Source organism: Erpetoichthys calabaricus, chromosome 4 (assembly GCF_900747795.2).
Source record: "Erpetoichthys calabaricus chromosome 4, fErpCal1.3, whole genome shotgun sequence".
NCBI classification, from domain to species: domain Eukaryota; kingdom Metazoa; phylum Chordata; class Cladistia; order Polypteriformes; family Polypteridae; genus Erpetoichthys; species Erpetoichthys calabaricus.
Genome location: NC_041397.2, coordinates 300,403,075 through 300,420,790, shown reverse-complemented (window position 1 = coordinate 300,420,790; position 17,716 = coordinate 300,403,075). Strand labels below are relative to the sequence as shown.

Here is a 17,716-nt window from a genome sequence, read left to right as displayed (position 1 = left end):
GGCATGGACGCAGGTACACGGCGATGGGACCATGAGACGTACTGCGCAGGCGCCTACAGCGCGCATCTCATAAACCGCAAGCGAAGTCTGATCCACCGCGAACGAAGGAGTCATGGCCCAAAAACGAAAGAGCTCAACTAACGTGAATGAGAAATGAAGCAACAACGCGCCCGTAGCTAACGACTAACGACACAGCCACACAAAAAAGAGGATTCTGCGCTGCACCCCAGAGTCGAACGGAAGAGGCTACGGAAGCCCCACAGGTCCACAAAGATAGTACGGAAGGCGCGTGAAAGTACGAAAGGCGCATGCGCCTACAACGCGCTTCTGAACTAAACGTCCACATTACACAGCATGGTCCGGGTAATGAGAATAAACAAACTCTCCGTATTAAACGTACGGCATCCTCACACGTCCAAACCATATAGCATATGTGAATCACATTACAGTGATACATTATTAACAGTACAACCACAGAAAACGCTCCGTATTAACTGTAACTGCAATTTTCCATATTACTAACGGTAGACAACGGATAACTAATGGAGTCACGGTCATGGCTCCGGCTCCAAAACGAAACTTTTCAACTAACGGACATATAGAAATGAGCCCGCCTGAATACAATTAATGAACGCAGGCGCCTACAACGCGCCTCTCAAACAGCAGAGGCAATAGATAAACGGCAAAGAAAGGAACGACAAACAGCCGCTAAACACTTCCGCCAATTAGCTGACAACGCATTCTGTAATGCGTCCACTATTAATGAACATTCATTAGGATTAATGAATATCATTTGCTGTCATTGTCATTCACTTAACTTCCCTGAAGAAACAACTGGCAATATAACTAATGAGTTTACACGTTGTTGTCAAAAGGGTCAGGTTAGACTGCCTCCTTTAGATGAATATCCTGAATATCTACGGATGTTTCTAACTAACAATGTACCCGAAAGTAAAAACATTATGGACTGCATTAGATCCTACAATAGTTCATTTGCTTTTGCATCTACCAGGGTAAATATCAGGCCACCAGCTGGCAATGGACCATAGTGCTTTCGCATATGTGGACAAATATTACATCGGATTGGAACAGTGCACCCTGAGCCAAATCACGAACGCAAATATGCACAGATCTACGTGTTAGATCCAGATGACGCAATCTATCAACGATTTTACTACAAATGTTGTGTATAAAGAAGTATTCCAATAGATCCTTCTAATGTGCCATGCTATGGGTTCTTTACTTCCTTTGTTCATCATCTACACCTTTACACTCCAATATATCTTTACCCAACCCCGGGGGTAGGCGAGCAAAGCGAGCAGGGGGCGGAGCCCCCTTGTGTTAGAGAAAGGACACTGCTGAGATCATCAAGAAAATGCTGTTCACGAGGAGACATGGCAGATTATAAACATTAATGAAAGACTCAAGTTAATGAAATGGTAAAGCCTCCAACATCTGAGAAGGAGGATATTCATGGACCCCATGCATCATGGAGGGAATGACATTGTAAGACAGCTGGTGTCGGGTGAGCAGTTTCTGATTTGGAAGTGTAAAGGAATTACAGTTTGCATTACACAGTAAACCGGGCAGTTTATGCAGGAATTTTAAAAGTCCATTTATCTTTAGATTGAATCCTATGGGGTGGCACGGTGGCGCTGTGGTAGCGCTGCTGCCTTGCAGTAAGGAGACCTGGGTTCGCTTTCCAGGTCCTCCCTGCGTGGAGTTTGCATGTTCTCCCCGTGTCTGCGTGGGTTTCCTCCCACAATCCAATGACATGCAGGTTAGGTGCATTGGTGATTCTAAATTGTCCCTAGTGTGTGCTTGGTGTGAGGGTGTGTGTGCCCTGTGGTGGGCTGGCACCCTGCCCAGGGTTTGTTCCTGCCTTGCACCCTGTGTTGGCTAGGATTGGCTCCAGCAGACCCCAGTGACCCTGTGTTATTATATAATGGATGGGTGGATTGAACCCTATTGTTTTATGTCATAAGAGTTACTGTATGTTTGGTTTCTCAATATTCAAGTACAATTTCATATACTGATGGGTGAGCTGCTTACTGGGGTATATCTAAATTATCTTCAGATGATCTATTAGCTGCTGTTTATTGTCCACGTGTACATTTAGGTCATTTCAGTGTGGCCATTTTCACTGAAATTGGAAGTGCCTACATATCTACCAGATTTATATTTCACTTCACATCTGTCTACACAATCAAAAACGGTAAGGAAAAGCAAGAGGATTGTGGGAATGGCAAGGCAGTACACATCCTGACCCAGGATGCCCTTACCATGTCACAATACATAAAGGTGCACGTCCAACGATGTGATGATTTTTGGGGTGTTGTAGGGTTATGGAAAAATATATTGTGACTGCTGCTGCTGCTCGGCGATGTGGCTGCCCTTCCGAAACCCCCTCTTAAACGTTTTTTCAATGGGAAAACAAACACACTCTTACAGTTCGACATGCTCCACGCACGGGGCATCAAATATTTAAAAGGCCGAGCCATGGCCGTCCTTTATCTCCCTCTCTCCTGTCTTTCTTTCCCCAGACTCCCTCTGCTCCGGCCACTGCTTCCAAGCCACCGGACCCCCTTGTTGAAGAAGACTTTGTGTTCTTTTGAGCTGGAATTGGGGCCAGCGCTTCAAGTTTAGACAGCTATTCATTTCGAGGCCGGATCGCCTCTGTAAGAGACTTGCTTTTGTAACTTCCTGAACAGCAATAAAGTTTCTTCTCTTTGAAAACCTTCGGTACTCTCCTGTGCAGCTTTCTAACCCAAGCATGACGATACACAGTATAGTGTCATGGCAGTCCTGACTACTAAATGTATTTTCAGTGATCCTGGACAACTGGGTGGTGCCTCATCATGTGTTTGCTGTTGACAGTGCAAAAGAATCCAAATCAGTAGCAAAGGTGTAATGAGGATTTATATTAAGTTTAACACTCCTCGGCAAGGAGGGATTCCTCCTCTCACCGCTATTTTAAAGTGGTTCGATAAATTTCTATGTAGGAAATTAACTATCTAGGAACAGCCGGAAATATCAAGACAGGTTACGGAGTGGAGCATTAAACATTTCAGTCCAAAAAATAATGTAAATAAAGTGCCCCAATTCGTTCATTTTTGCGTACTTTTTCCCTGATTCAACCTCTCTAATCCTACCACTCATACTCAACTACTCTTGTACTGCACCAGTTGTACGCGACTTATGACCTGTGCGTCTTACGACCATTTAACTTATGACCGCCATCGCATCTCAAGGGCAAACAACAGTTTTCACCACGCCAGCTCTGTATGCCGTGACACATTCCTCTCGATGTTGGTTTATTACCTGTAGTGGTTTCGACATCGTTCAGTTACATTTGTCTTACAATTACAGAGGAACAAAGGCAATTTATCTCGACACAAAAATGAAGGCGATCAAGCAGTATGAGGGAGGAAAGAAAGCGAATGCAATCTCATGTGACCTTAATTTATCCCACTGTAACCGTTTTCTGCCACACGTGCTGTACTGCTACTCTTTGGCTTTGAATCCAGTTAACTTTCACGTTGTGACTCACGATGTGCCACTTCATGCGAACTGCCACAAAGGGGTAACGAAACCACTCTGAACTCCTTTATCTGTTAATGTTTGTTATTAACAGGCTGAAATATTAAACAGAAAACATTTGAGTGCTCAAACTCTGCAACTCCTCCTCTCACAGTTAACACAATAAACACTGGGAGAGGCTCGCACTGATGACTTGACATAACACAGACAAAGAAAGGATTTGTTAAAAAATCGTGAGTGGTCTAACCTCGACTTTCTCATATACTCAGATATGGTGATGGATATTTGAGGAGTAAAGCGCTAGACAATGATTATAATTTTATATTATGTACATTAAAGAACCATCAACAGCAAATAAAATCAAATTAATAATAAATTGAGCAATTATTATAAAAGTAAAGTTGAATAAATCAGACTCTGCAGCTGCATGAATAAAAAAAGTACCACTTCCTGCAGAAATAGACCAAAAGTCGATAGAAACCTATGTTTTGTACCTAATAATTGTATACAAAATTTGGTCGACCTAAGTGAAAGCCTATTGAAGTTATCATGTTTACATACACACACACACACACACACACATAGAAACAGACATAATTCCACAAATGGTATTTTCGGACTCAGGGAGGTCTAAAACATCAAGATTCATGAAAATTTCGACATCGCATTTTTGGACGATTACAAGTCTTTCCCAACACTTTGTATACAAAAAAATCAAGGAGATCTAAAATGTCGATATTCATGAAAATCTCGACATCGCATTTTCGGACAATGACAATACTTTTCCCATACTTTGTATACAAGAAAGTCATTAAGATCTAAAATGTCGATATTCATGAAAATCTTGACATTGCATTTTTGGACAATGACAATACTTTCCCTATACTTTGTATACGAGAAAGTCAGGGAGGTCTAAAGCAGCAAGATTCATCAAAATTTCGACATTGAATTTTTGAACAATTACAATACTATATACTGTATTATATCCCTATAATTCATAGACGAAAAAGTAATAATTTACAAAAAAAATGGTAGAATTCTGCACAGTATGCTAAGAATGATGATAAAAAGGGATACAAAACAAGCAATATGACTTAACAGGCTTATTATTCAATACTCTATATACGGTCAGGTTTGAATACTTATACAGGTCCATCTTATGTCCAGATTGACTTACAACCGATCCATCAAAAATGAACATGATCGTAAGTCGACGGCTACCTCTATATTTATTTAAAGTGTTTACATTCAGAAAGTATTCAGGCCCCCTTCACCTTTTTCACATAGTCATGTTGAAGCAAATGTATTTAGAATAATAAACTAAAATATCCCATTGACACAAGTATTCAGACCCGTCACTCAGTATTGAATTCAAGCCCCTATGACAGTGATTCCACCCTGGAGTCTTCTTGGGTTATAGAGGATTTGAGACTTTCCTGACGTTATTCTCTGCTGATCCCCTCAAGCTCCATCAGGTTGGGTGGAGAGCATCGCTGGACAGCTCTCTTCATGTCTCTCATTTTGGTTCGAGTTCAGACTATGGCTGGGCCAGCCACTCAATGACATTCCCAGAGTTGCTCCTAAGCCATTTCCATGTTGTCTTTGCTTTGTGTTTAGGATCATCGTTCTGCTGGAAGGTAAACTTTCGGCCCAGTCAGGGAAATCTGTTCAGCTTCTCCTTGACCCTGACTAGTCCCTCTGCCATATCTCTAGGTGGGAATGCTGTTGCACAGGTGATGAATGGTGTCTGGTTTCCTCTCGACGTGATGCTTAGAATTTAGGCTAAACAGTCCAATCTTGATTTTAACAGAATCTTGTTTCTCTCAGTCTCAGAGTCCTTTAGGTGCCTTTTTGCAAACTCCATGTGGCCTTTCATGAGTCTTTTACTGAGGCGTGGATTCTGTCTGGCCACTCTGTCATAAAACCCAGATTATTGGAGTGTTGGATCGTCTGCAAGTTCCTCCCATCTCCACAAAATTTCTCTGGAGCTCAGCCAGAGTGACCATTGGGTTCTTGGTCACCTCTCTTCCCAAGACCCTTCTCCCCCAAATTTCTCAGTTTGGCAAGGTGGCCAGCTCCAGGAAGAGTCATGGGTTGCTCCAAACAGTGGAGTCCATTGTGCTTTTGGAAGCTTCAGTGCTGCAGGAATCTTTTTGTCACCTTCCCCAGAGCTGTGCCTGTCCCTAAGTGCCAAGGGCAATCCCTTTAATGTCACAACTGGGCTGTTGCTCACCTCTGGGACCTTCTGTAGACAGCTACGTGCTTCTCATAATAGGACCCTATCAATTGAACTGAAACAAAGGTGGACTCCGGACATCTCAATGATGGTTGCTAGAATGGACTACACCCGCGTCAAATTTCAAGTGACATTGCAAAGGATCTGAACACTTGTGTCAGTGTGATATATTTCAGGTTTTTTATTTTTAATGCATTCACAGAAATGTCTTAAATCCTGTTCTGACTTTGTCATTCTGGGGTATTGAATGTTGCTTCATGTTGGAAAAAAAAAAAATAATTTTAGCATCCATCAATCCATCCATTATCCAACCCGCTATATCCTAACTACAGGGTCACGGGGGTCTGCTGGAGCCAATCCCAGCCAACACAGGGCGCAAGGCAGGAAACAAACAGACAGAGAAGATATTCGTGTTTATCCAAAAGCAAAGCATGCTTCGTTGCAAGCAGCAGATCCGGGAAATAACTAGTGAATAGGGGGTTGGCGAGAGAAGCGAGCAGGGGTCACAGCCCCCTAATATTTATTTATAAAGCACTTTAAAAACAACATCAGGGCCAACCAAAATGCTGTACCATAAAACCCAACATGTAAGACACACAATAACCAAAAGGATAAATGAAACAGAAACACATAAGAGCTGAAGAAGTTCATACTACAAAAAAGTACACAGATAGTAAACTAAGGTCCCAGTCGACATTTCCCACTGGGTCAAAGGCCAAGGAGTAAACAAGTGTGTTCGTAAATAAGATTTGAAGACAGTATGTGAAGAAGCCTGTCTAACGTGCAATGGCAAATCGTTCCAGAGTTTTGGAGCTGCAACTGGAAAAGCCCAATCACCTTGGAGTTTGCTTCGTGTCTTAGGAACAAATAAAAGCATCTGGTCTGCTGACCTCAGAGAGCGAGATGGTAACAGATAAAATGGGTGATGATGATGATGATGATTATTATTATTACTAGGGGGTTCACCCCCTGCTCGCTTTGCTCGCCATCCCCCCCTGGCCTGCGCTACAAGCTAGCCACTTCACGTCTTTGCTGCTCACGTTGTGAAGAGGTGGGGGCTGAACGCACCCCAAGGAGATGCGGCCACTCCTCCGAAACCCCCTCTTAAACAGTGATACAATGGGAAACAAATACAGTTTTTTTTTTTTTACCTCCTCTTTGCTTGATCAGCTGCTGCTGCCGCCGTGTCATCTACATCTCGCACGGTGCTTTGAATGTTTTAAAGCCTCTACAGCAGCTGTCCTACTCTTTGTCTTTTATTTCCAGCCCCGGGCGTGTTTAAATCTCTTGGCACAAAGTCTCATCTTGCGGGACGTGAGTTCTTGATATTTTTTAGCTTAGAATTTAAAAACGGAATAAGAATCTGAAAAATCTAACAACATCACATTAAAGTTTGATAAATTCTGAAAAGAATGATACCAAGCATATATACAGGTATGTAGGTTTTAAAATAAGCCAGATTAAAAGCGTAACAGAAAACGTGACATTAAAACGTCACGTAAAATTATTGCACTTTTAAGCTTAGGATTTTATATAGGTAGAGTAGATTTTTATTATTATTATTATTAATTAACTTAACCTACACGTGTTTTAGCACAATGTGGAGGGGAATCTGCAGTATCTGGTAGAAAAACTGTGCCAATAGTGGAAGAACGTGCAGACCGCACACAAACAGTGACCAGGGGCCTCATGTATAAACGGTGCGTACGCACAGAAATGTTGCGTACGAACCTTTTCACGCTCAAATCGCGATGTATAAAACCTAAACTTGGCGTAAAGCCACGCACATTTCCACGGTACCTCATACCCTGGCGTACGCAATTTATCTGCCCGGTTTTGCAGACTGGCGGCACCCAGTGTCAAAGCAGTGCTACTGTTCCTGTGTGGTCACCCTTTCTTTCTTAAATCCACATTCCTGGCGCGGCTTTATAAATACACTGAAACTGACTGCATATTGTTTATTAGTGTAATGCATCTGATTGTAATTAACCTGCAGCAATATAATGGTCCAGGGAATAGCCATAGTATTACAAATACCGTAACTGCTTTAGCGTTGTTACTCTCAATGCATCTTCTTTCAGCCGCTCCCGTTAAGGGTTGCCACAGCAGATCATCTTTTTCCACATTACTCTCACTGCACCACTCGGAGTATTTATATTACTGTATCTGAGTGGGAAATCACAGCAGCAGCTGATTGGAAAGAGAATTATCGGTACACAGAATGAAGCAGATGCTGCCTGAGCCACAGCAAACGCTTTAGTCCCTGTACGGACTTCGCGGTTTAGAAACAGTTTCATCCCAAGAACTCTAAACACATTAAATCAGTCCATCAAGTGCTCCTTGTAGAACTGTTTGTGCTTATAAGTACAATCACCTCACTGTAAACTTGCACTACAGTTATAATATTGCACAACCTGTGCCACTTTATAAAGCGCGTATTTACATGTGATGACGGTATTCATTTCTAAGACGAAATGCAGCAAAACATGTTGATTATATTATACAGATAAAACTTTAACTTCATTTAAATAATCTGTATTGTTAATAATACATGTGAGGATACGGTGCCGCAGCGCTAGCTAGTTATTGTTCCTGCCTTGCGCTGTATTCTTGCTGGTGCTGACGCGACACTGGAAAGATAGACGGATATAATAATTAAACACGTACTACTAAGATATTTCAATGTTCCTTAAAAGTTTTGAAGAATCGAAGTTCTAAGCTTACAGATGGCTTCACGTCTATTACAGAGCTTATTGTGTGGCGATTGAGTTTTTGGAGAAAGAAAAGTAAGGACAGGAATTGGAGGTTAGTACGTTTGAAAGAGACAGTACTGCTGTGATAAATTATTTCATTGAAGGTCGTGCATGGCGCAGCAAGCCTCTTGCGTGAGACATGCACTGCGACACCGTGTTCCCATGTTTAATAACATGCTTTCATTCCTATCATCATGAAAAAGATATCACGTATACATCTCAGTATTTTAATTATTCAGAGAGCTGTAATATCACGAATGTAATGGATTATGTGTCCTGTCGGAGAAAGAGAAAGCCCATTTAAGAAGCAGGTAGTGATTCATACACAGAGCACAAAGAAGATCAAATACAGAACAAAGCATTTAACATGCCACTTTAGTTACAATGGGATTTGAGAAACTAGTAAATTAAATGATTTTAAGATGAAGTTTATGATGTTCTACTTTAATGGCAAAATAAACTACGTGATTAAAGTGGAAATTTCGAGATTAAAGTTGACATTTCGTGCTTTTTTCCCACTGTGTGCATATTTTTTTTGTCTGTACCCTAATACGCTTTCATATGACACTCAGACGGTGGGCTACAACTCGCTTTTTCACGGTGACTTTGATATGTGATTTCTTTTTTATTTCGGGCACTGTGCGACTTTGTGAACTTGAGCTTTCGAGTTTCTCCGACACTCTGTCACTCGATCAGCTTCCTTTTGTTGATTATACCACTGTTTAAATCAACAAATAGTACGTTTTTCCTTTGCCTCCACTTGGTATTCGCTGAAATTCTTATATTTTCTCCCGTGCTTTTCCCATTGTCTTTTCACAGAAGGCTATTTATATTGATTTGCATATTCAAATAGGCATAATTCTGGGAGGAGTTGGGGCGGGGCAGAAGGCGCGTGCACGTGCGTTACTTTTCACGCAAATCGGGATTTATGTAGTGGAAGAACGTTAAAGTATGCGTGCGCACAGATTCCTGCATCTGGATTTTTCTGTGCGTACGCACAATCCCGTTTTTGTGCTTACGCCATGTTATAGTGTGAGTTCTACGCACGGCGTTATACATGAGGCCCCAGGGGTGAGATTCATGACGCCGCAGTGCTTCTGTGTCACCGTGCCTCCTACTGTAGATACATTATATAGTGGCAAAGGAGTAGTAATTTTTTATGACAGTTCATTAATCAATCTAATTCTGAGTCATTTACTTTCTCACCCTTCCATCCTTTTCTACTGTATATCCCTGGCCAGAGACATTGTGACAGTTGTCCCCATCTCCTCCTGATGAGTGGCTGGGAAGCACAGAGTACACCGTATGGGAAAAGACACAGAAAGTGATCTCGGGGGGTTGGTAGGGGGCTGCTGCTCTTTTGTATCTTTCAGGAGAGGACCAGAAGTGTCTCATACCCCCAAAACAGAACAGCTCAGTCCTGGGCCTTTGCTCTAATGCAGGGGTGGGCACTGGTGGTCCTGGAGGGCCACAGTGGCTGCAGGTTTTTATTCCAACCCAATTGCTTAATTAGAAGCCAATCCTTGCCAATCTCAGACCTTGTTAGTCTGCGCAATGTAAGGCTCTTATATTGTAGGTTTTTTTCCTTTCCAAGGATATCATCCACATGATTTGAAGCCTAAAATGGATCATTTTCAGTCTGTCACATTTTACTGTTAAATGTTTTATTAAACCAGATAGTGCATGATGAACACACAGAGGTGTAAACAGAAACAAGTTACATGGAGGGCTGCTGACTCCTTTGTCATTTGCATCTTATTGCTAATAAGGAGCCATTAAAAAGAGTGAAAGCAGCAGTTTAAGACTGAAATAAGCAATTAAGGGTGGGGAACCTTAACAAGCGAGACCACTAAAATGAAGCATCAACATGTCACTTGAGCAATATGTGCTTCATCAGCAATAATTAACTTCTCATTAAGAAACTGGGCTGGAACAAAAACCTTCAGCCACTGCGGCCCTCCAGGACCCCCATTGCCCACCCATGCTCTAATGGATCTGTGGTTCCACTCCCTTCTTGTCACATGACCACGGGCTACTTAAAGTAGTGGGCAGCAAAGAAGATGGTGACAGCCAGCCAGTTTAGTCCCATAGAGGAACTCTGAGGGTCCAAAGGTGAGCTACAGAAATATCAAGCAGGACCACCCACTGGGGCACAGAGCAGAGGCCATAACTGGACACACCAAGGATGCCATATACTTTAATGAGAGCCCTTATTTCTTTTTGTTATTTACATGTGAAAACTTTATAAAAGTAAACTTTCATGGCTGGGGTGGACACCATATTCCAGAATCTAGTGTTTGGAATGGCTGAGTGCCTCCTTCACACAAACTGTATGCTTCGTATTTTTGTTATAAGACAAAACATTTAATATTGGAGTGAACTCTTAGAAATAAACACTTCTTACCATTTTCATCTTCCTCCCCACAGGTCTCCTATTTGCTTCAAGAAAAGAAAGAAAAGGACAGTTATTGATATTTCATAGCATATCCAACACCAAATGTTACCCACTTATTTGAGGCTTGAAAGCCTCTGCCAGGAAGAATGGGATTAGCTGCCTAAATCCCAGGTATGTAAAGCTTGTAGAGACTCAAAACTGAAGTTGCTGCCAAATGAGCCTCCACAAAGCACTGAATTAAGGGTCTGGATATGTAAATGAGTGAGAGATTTTGATTTTTGATTTTTAATAGATTTGGAAACCTTTTCTTAAAAAACGTTTTCACTTTGTTATTATGAGATACTGCGGTGGGTTGGCACCCTGTCCGGGATTGGTTCCTGCTTTGTGCCCTGTGTTGGCTGGGATTGGCTCCAGCAGACCCCCGTGACCCTGTGTTCGGATTCAGCGGGTTGGAAAATGAATGGATGGATGGATATTATGAGATATTGAGTGTAGATTGATGGGCAGTAATGGCAAATGTATCCCTTTAAAATGAAATATGCATCACCATAAAGTGTGCAGAAAGGGAAGAGGGCTGAAAACTTTCTGAATCCACCGTATACAGTGCACAGATATGAAAAGTGTTATAATAAAGATATACTCATGAATGTCACTATATGATAATAGATGATAATATGCGACTCTTCAATTCCACCCAGGGGGGTAAACATTAACATTATACAAAGTTATTGTCTGTTACACCTGAATTTTTATCACTCTTTAATTTAATATTGTTTTTTATCAGTATGCTGCTGCTGGAGTATGTGAATTTCCCCTTGAGGATTAATAAAATATCTATCTATCTATCTATCTATCTATCTATCTATCTATCTATCTATCTATCTATCTATCTATCTATCTATCTATCTATCTATCTATCTATCTATCTATCTATCTATCTATCTATCTATCTATCTATCTATCTATCTATTGTGAAGGACAGTCGGGTCCCATGCCCAGCAGGGACGCCCCTGCTGCATCTGTTCTGGGGGAGCAGCCATGGACACTTCAATACCTCCCCTGGGACGCTTGGTGGCAGCTTCCCTGGCGGACGGTGATTCCCCAACCTGGCGCATGGCTCCATGGGAGATGGAGTCCTCCACAGCCTGGTTGGGGGCTCGGATGGCCACTAGGGGGAGTTGCATGGAGTCTGCAGCCCGGCTGGTCGATTCTTCAGCCCCACCCAGAAATGCAATTAGGACCAGGTGATCAAGCACCTGGAACGCTTCCGGGTGGGGTATAAAAAGGGCCAGCCACCACCACTCAGAGAGCCAGGGTCAGGAGGAGGAGGACTACACTTAAGGAGGAGTGGTGGGAGAGTAGAGAAGGAATTGTTGGTGTGTGGAAAAGAGTGCTTGGGGGACTGTGTATTGCCTGTGGGTCACAGGGGAAGACGTGCACCCACGGGTGAAGAAGAAAATAAAAGTCCTTGGTTTATTACATGCCTCTGTGTCGCCTTTTCTACACTATCTATCTATCTATCTATCTATCTATCTATCTATCTATCTATCTATCTATCTATCTATCTATCTATCTATCTATCTATCTATCTATCTATCTATCTATCTATCTATCTATCTATCTATCTATCTATCTATCTATAAAATGAACTATAAAATAGACAGATAGAAAAGGAACTGTATAAGCTGTAATGGACAGCTGGCATTCTTACTCCTCCATAACTGAAGGGCGAGGGGAAGGAGCTTACACGGGGCAATATCTCCTCCGGGATGACAGAGGGCAAGCCCTTCAGGCATTTTACAGGGCCATGGGTTTGGAGCATGGATGCTTAACCCTGCTGGGGCCCGTAGCCACCACCAGGGGGCGTGTGGAGAATGGCTGGGCCCTCCTCTGCAGAGCTGCCACCACATCTGGAACACCTGGTCCACTTCTGGGTGCTCTATAATGGGGGCCGCCTCACTCCACTGAATGAACCAGAGTCAGGAGGTGGAGGAGAAGCTTAAGGGAGGACTGGAGGCTGTAGACACAAGGAGAAGAAAGGGACTGTGTGTTTGGGGTTTACTGGTGCTTATATGTACTGGGCTGCTGGGGGCTGTGAGAGAGAAGTGCATCCCCACTGAAATAAAGCCTGGGTTGTGCTGGGACTTGTGCCTCTGACACTTGTGTCTGGTGTTTGGGGAGCTGTGCGCCCCCTGGTGTCCACATAGTATATAACAGATTGACATGAACATTGCTATATAGTAGATGAATTAAAAAAGAAACAATATAAATATTTGTATAACATAATAGATAAATGTGAAAAGGCACAATATAATAGATAAGCATAAAAGAAATTATAGATCAATAACACAGTACATAGACCACATATGCGTGTCATTTCCTTGTCAAGCATTACCCTTAATGACATGGCTTATTTACACTTATTGAATAATCTAATGACAGTATCCCATCTGTCTAAGGAGCAATTCAAACATGTGTACTGCTAACATCAAATCAGATCTTTTAATTAAATGAATTAGTCCTCCATACCCAGGTCATAAGAAGGATTCAGGAGTGAAAGGGACATAAATATTAGAACATTAGAACAGCATAGACGAGAACAGGCCACTCAGCCCTCCAAAGCTCACCAGTCCCAACCACTTAATTCTTCTAAAAAAACATCAAGTCGAGTTTTAAAAATTCTGTAAAGCCCAACCAGACTACTTGGTCACTCCATGGTCTGTGGTTCTTTGTGTAAAGAAAAACTTCCTAATGTTTGTGTGAAATTTACCTTTAACAAGTTCACAACTGTGTCTCCGTGTTCTTGATGAACTCATTTTAAAGTCACAGTCTCGATCCACTGGACTGATTCCCTTCGTCATTTTAAACACTTCAGTCAGGTCTCCTCTTAATCTCCTTTTGTTAAAACTGTAAAGGCTCAGCTCTTTTAATCTTTCCTTATAACTCATCCCCTGTAGCCCTGAATCAGCCTAGTCGCTCTTCTCTGGACCTTCTCTAGTGCTGTTATGTCCTTCCTGTAGCCTGGAGACCAAAACTGCACCCAGTACTCCAGATGAGGCCTCACCAGTGTGTTATAAAGGTTGAGCAGAACCTCCTGTGACTTGTACTCCACACATCAAGGCGCTATATAACAACATTCTGTTAGCCTTCTTAATGGCTTCTGAACACTGCCTGGCAGGTGATAGCTTAGAGTCCACTATGACTCCTAAATCCTTCTCATAAGGTGTACTCTTGATTTTCCGACTGTCCATTGTGTATTCAAACCTCACATTTTTACCTCCTATGTGTAATTCTTTGCATTTACTGACATTAAATTTCATCTGCCACAAATCTGCCCAAGGCCTGTATGCTATCCAAGTTCTTCTGTGATGATATAACGGATTCCAAATTATCTGCTAATCCACCTTTCTTGGTATCATCAGCAAACTTAACCAGCTTGTTACTTATATTCCTATCTAAATCATTTATATATATTAAAAATAGCAGCAGCCCCAGCACTGACCCCTGTGGTCACCACTCTTAACATTGGCCAGTTCTGATGAGGTTCCTCACCCCATCACCCTCTGCTTCCTGTGTCTGACACAATTCTGCACCCATCTTAAAACATCACCCTGAACTCCCACTTCTTTTAGTTTGATGCCCAACCTCTCATGTGGCACCTTATCAAAAGCTTTGTGAAAGTTAAGAGGGCCTTTGAAGCCCATGGCCAGTTCCTTTGTTCTGAGGCCTTTCTCATTGTGTGTGGGTGTTATTGGACCTTCACTGTTATCACATGGTCTGCTTGTCTGGGTGGCACCGTCCTCAACTCTCAGTCAACACACCCACCCAGCATAACATCTGATCCTTTGACTTCCATGCCTACTCACCTTGGACATCTACAAAGGGGTGGCTTTTGTGATCCTCTTCAAAAGCAGACAGGATTTTCAAGATCAAGCCTTGGCTCTCTGCAGGACTCTCTGAGAAATCCAAATCTGTTTGGTCTTCTAACAATCAATTAAAGACAGATAAATGAATGAAATAGACATTCATATAAGGCACTGTGTTAGAGATACAGACAATTATATAGACGAAAGGCACTAAATAAAAGACAGACAAATAAAAGGACTACATAAAGTAAACATGAAACAAACATTATTACAGATAGGTAAACAAATATGAAAGGTTCAACATAAAAGAAAAATGGAAATGCTATATAAAAGAGATAAATTAAAGGGGCTACATAAAAAAAGAAAGCTATGAAAAGCACAATGGTGTGGATAGATAGATAGATAGATAGATAGATAGATAGATAGATAGATAGATAGATAGATAGATAGATAGATAGATAGATAGATAGATAGATAGATAGATAGATAGATATGAAAGGCACTATATATGATAGATAGATAGATAGATAGATAGATAGATAGATAGATAGATAGATAGATAGATAGATAGATAGATAGATATGAAAGGCACTATATATGATAGATAGATAGATAGATAGATAGATAGATAGATAGATAGATAGATAGATAGATAGATAGATAGATAGATAGATAGATAGATAAGGTACTATATTCTAGATAAGTAGATTTGAATTTGACATCTGAAAACCAGAGTATATCACATATATAGGGAAACATATGAAAGGAGGAAAGGCAATATATAATAAATAAATGTAAATCTATTCCACATACAACAGATAAATATTTAAAAACTGACTTACAAGACAGATAGGATAGATACAGCAGATCAGCAATATATGAAAGAGACTAATATGAATGTCACTGTATGTCAGATATGACAGGTGCTTTGTGATCGACAGAAATGTAAGGTGCTGTATAAGAGACAGACAGATATGAACGGCTTATATAAGTGACACACAGATGACGGGTGCTGTATTAAATGGATAGATATGAAATGTGCTCTATAATTGGACTGATGTGTAAGGCACTATATGACAGACATGACAGGTGCTATATAATAAACTGATGTTAAAGACACTCCTACTGTATATAATAGATGTGACAGGTACTATTTCGTATGCAGATAGATAGATAGATAGATAGATAGATAGATAGATAGATAGATAGATAGATAGATAGATAGATATGAAAGGCACTATATATGATAGATAGATAGATAGATAGATAGATAGATAGATAGATAGATAGATAGATAGATAGATAGATAGATAGATAGATAGATAGATAGATAGATAGATAGATAGATCTTTTTATGTTGGCGTCGAACAGAGGACGCTGATGGACTTTGACTCGCCCTCCCTCAGCTCTAGGACTTGCCCGCCCGTCTATCTTGCTTCCGCAGTTTCACATTCTTCTTATGTGCCACACGTTTCACTACAGGGCGGGCATCTCATTGACTTTGTTGCCCCTTAGTTCCCATTTCCACGTCTTACCTTCTGCCACCGTCTTCAGGTTACTCGACTTCACCGGAGCTCCGGTCAAAGTGGAGACAGCCGTCGTGATGATGAAGCTGATGAGGATGCCCGACTGCATGTCTCCCCTCTTACTTCCCACTTAAGTGCGTTCGTCGTGATTTGATTTGTTTCTTTTAATTGTCTTTTTTTTTGTTTTTGTAACGTCTATTCCTATCGATCGCAGCAGCGCCTCTTCACAAGGCTTGTCGCATTTTGCTCGGTTTCCTGGACTCATCTCACTATTTAAACCGTTTACCTCTCCAGCCTGCACAAATGGATGGAAAGGCACAAAAAGCATGTGTGGAGGGGGTGGAGGGCCATCAGATGGCACTGGCCCATCCATCAGCCTGACATTTGGAGATGTTTGCCTCCGTGTGTTCTGCGGCTGGGGCTATTGTGATGGGCAGAGAAGGCGATGGGCCTCCCTGCGTCAGAGCGCTTTTTCTCTCGGCCCCTGTGCAAACACATTAAATGTGAGTTATCATTGCTTAAGCAGGCCGGCCATCTCCACGTGCGGGCAAACTTTACACTGGGACCCAAGAGCGGGGGAAGTGTGGGTCAGCCATTGCCCCGGACAATTTAGCCACTTCCACCCTGCCATTGTGCTCCCCTAATGAGAACATTCATTTGCCCGTCGCCTGGCAGCTCAATGACGCCGGTCTGGCATCGCTCGGACTCATAGCCTTTGAAGGCCACCCATGTTTTCTCATGCGAGTCGAATGAATGTCTCGGAGGAGTCAGGCAGGAGGCCAAGACCAGCCAAAAGAGTGGTGAGGACAAGCTGGGCAGTGCCAGGGTGTGGGCTGCCTTGGTGCAGCCAATGAGGAGATTTTGACCAGAATAGCAAGTCTTCTCCATGGGCTCAGGTTGTCATCTGGGAAAGTGGGCATACTGGTGCCTGGTAAACGGTAAGCGTTAATAAATAGACAAGTAGTGCCTGTCATGGCTGACTGGGGTGAGCTCTGTGCAGCATGTCTCCTGTCGTTGTCTTTCATAAGTCATATATTCTTTTTAATCTTATATGCCACCCCTCCTCTTCACTATATTTTTATCCAACATTTAAGAGGTAAAACTGGTTCAGTTTCTTTATCCAACCTTAGGACAGGCAGGTGAAGTCACAGAGTGTCAGTAGTGGGATTTGAGCTCACAGCCTCATGGTCTGACGTCTATTGCCTGAACCACCACGTCACTAGCAATACCCTCCACTATGACAAATGCATCCAGCTGTCCCACCGCCAATCCATCTGATCAGGTTGGAGGTGATGGAGGAGCAGCACTGGGGGTGCAGGCCAAAAACCAACTTGAGACGGGACACCATGCTCAGCCATCCAGAGTCACCAAGTAACATAACTGAAGGTCACTGGGAGACT

The 17,716-nt window shown here is 42.1% G+C and overlaps 1 protein-coding gene across 2 annotated transcripts in view; it reads right to left on the bottom strand.

Annotated features, from left to right (window-relative positions):
• The window catches only part of urp2 (urotensin II-related peptide), a 33,267-nt gene extending 16,348 nt beyond the window's left edge, over positions 1–16,919 (bottom strand). Inside the window, exons 1-3 of one of the 2 annotated variants that reach the window (XM_051927289.1) lie at positions 16,326–16,919; positions 14,791–14,907; positions 10,934–10,968 (exon numbers count right to left, since the gene is read on the bottom strand). In XM_051927289.1, coding sequence (XP_051783249.1) covers positions 10,934–10,968; positions 14,791–14,907; positions 16,326–16,425 — 252 coding nt within the window. In that variant the 5' untranslated portion in view covers positions 16,426–16,919. The remainder of the gene's footprint in view (positions 1–10,933; positions 10,969–14,790; positions 14,908–16,325) is intronic. The other variant, XM_051927290.1, reaches the window with a different exon arrangement.
• Between the last annotated feature and the right edge of the window lie 797 nt (positions 16,920–17,716).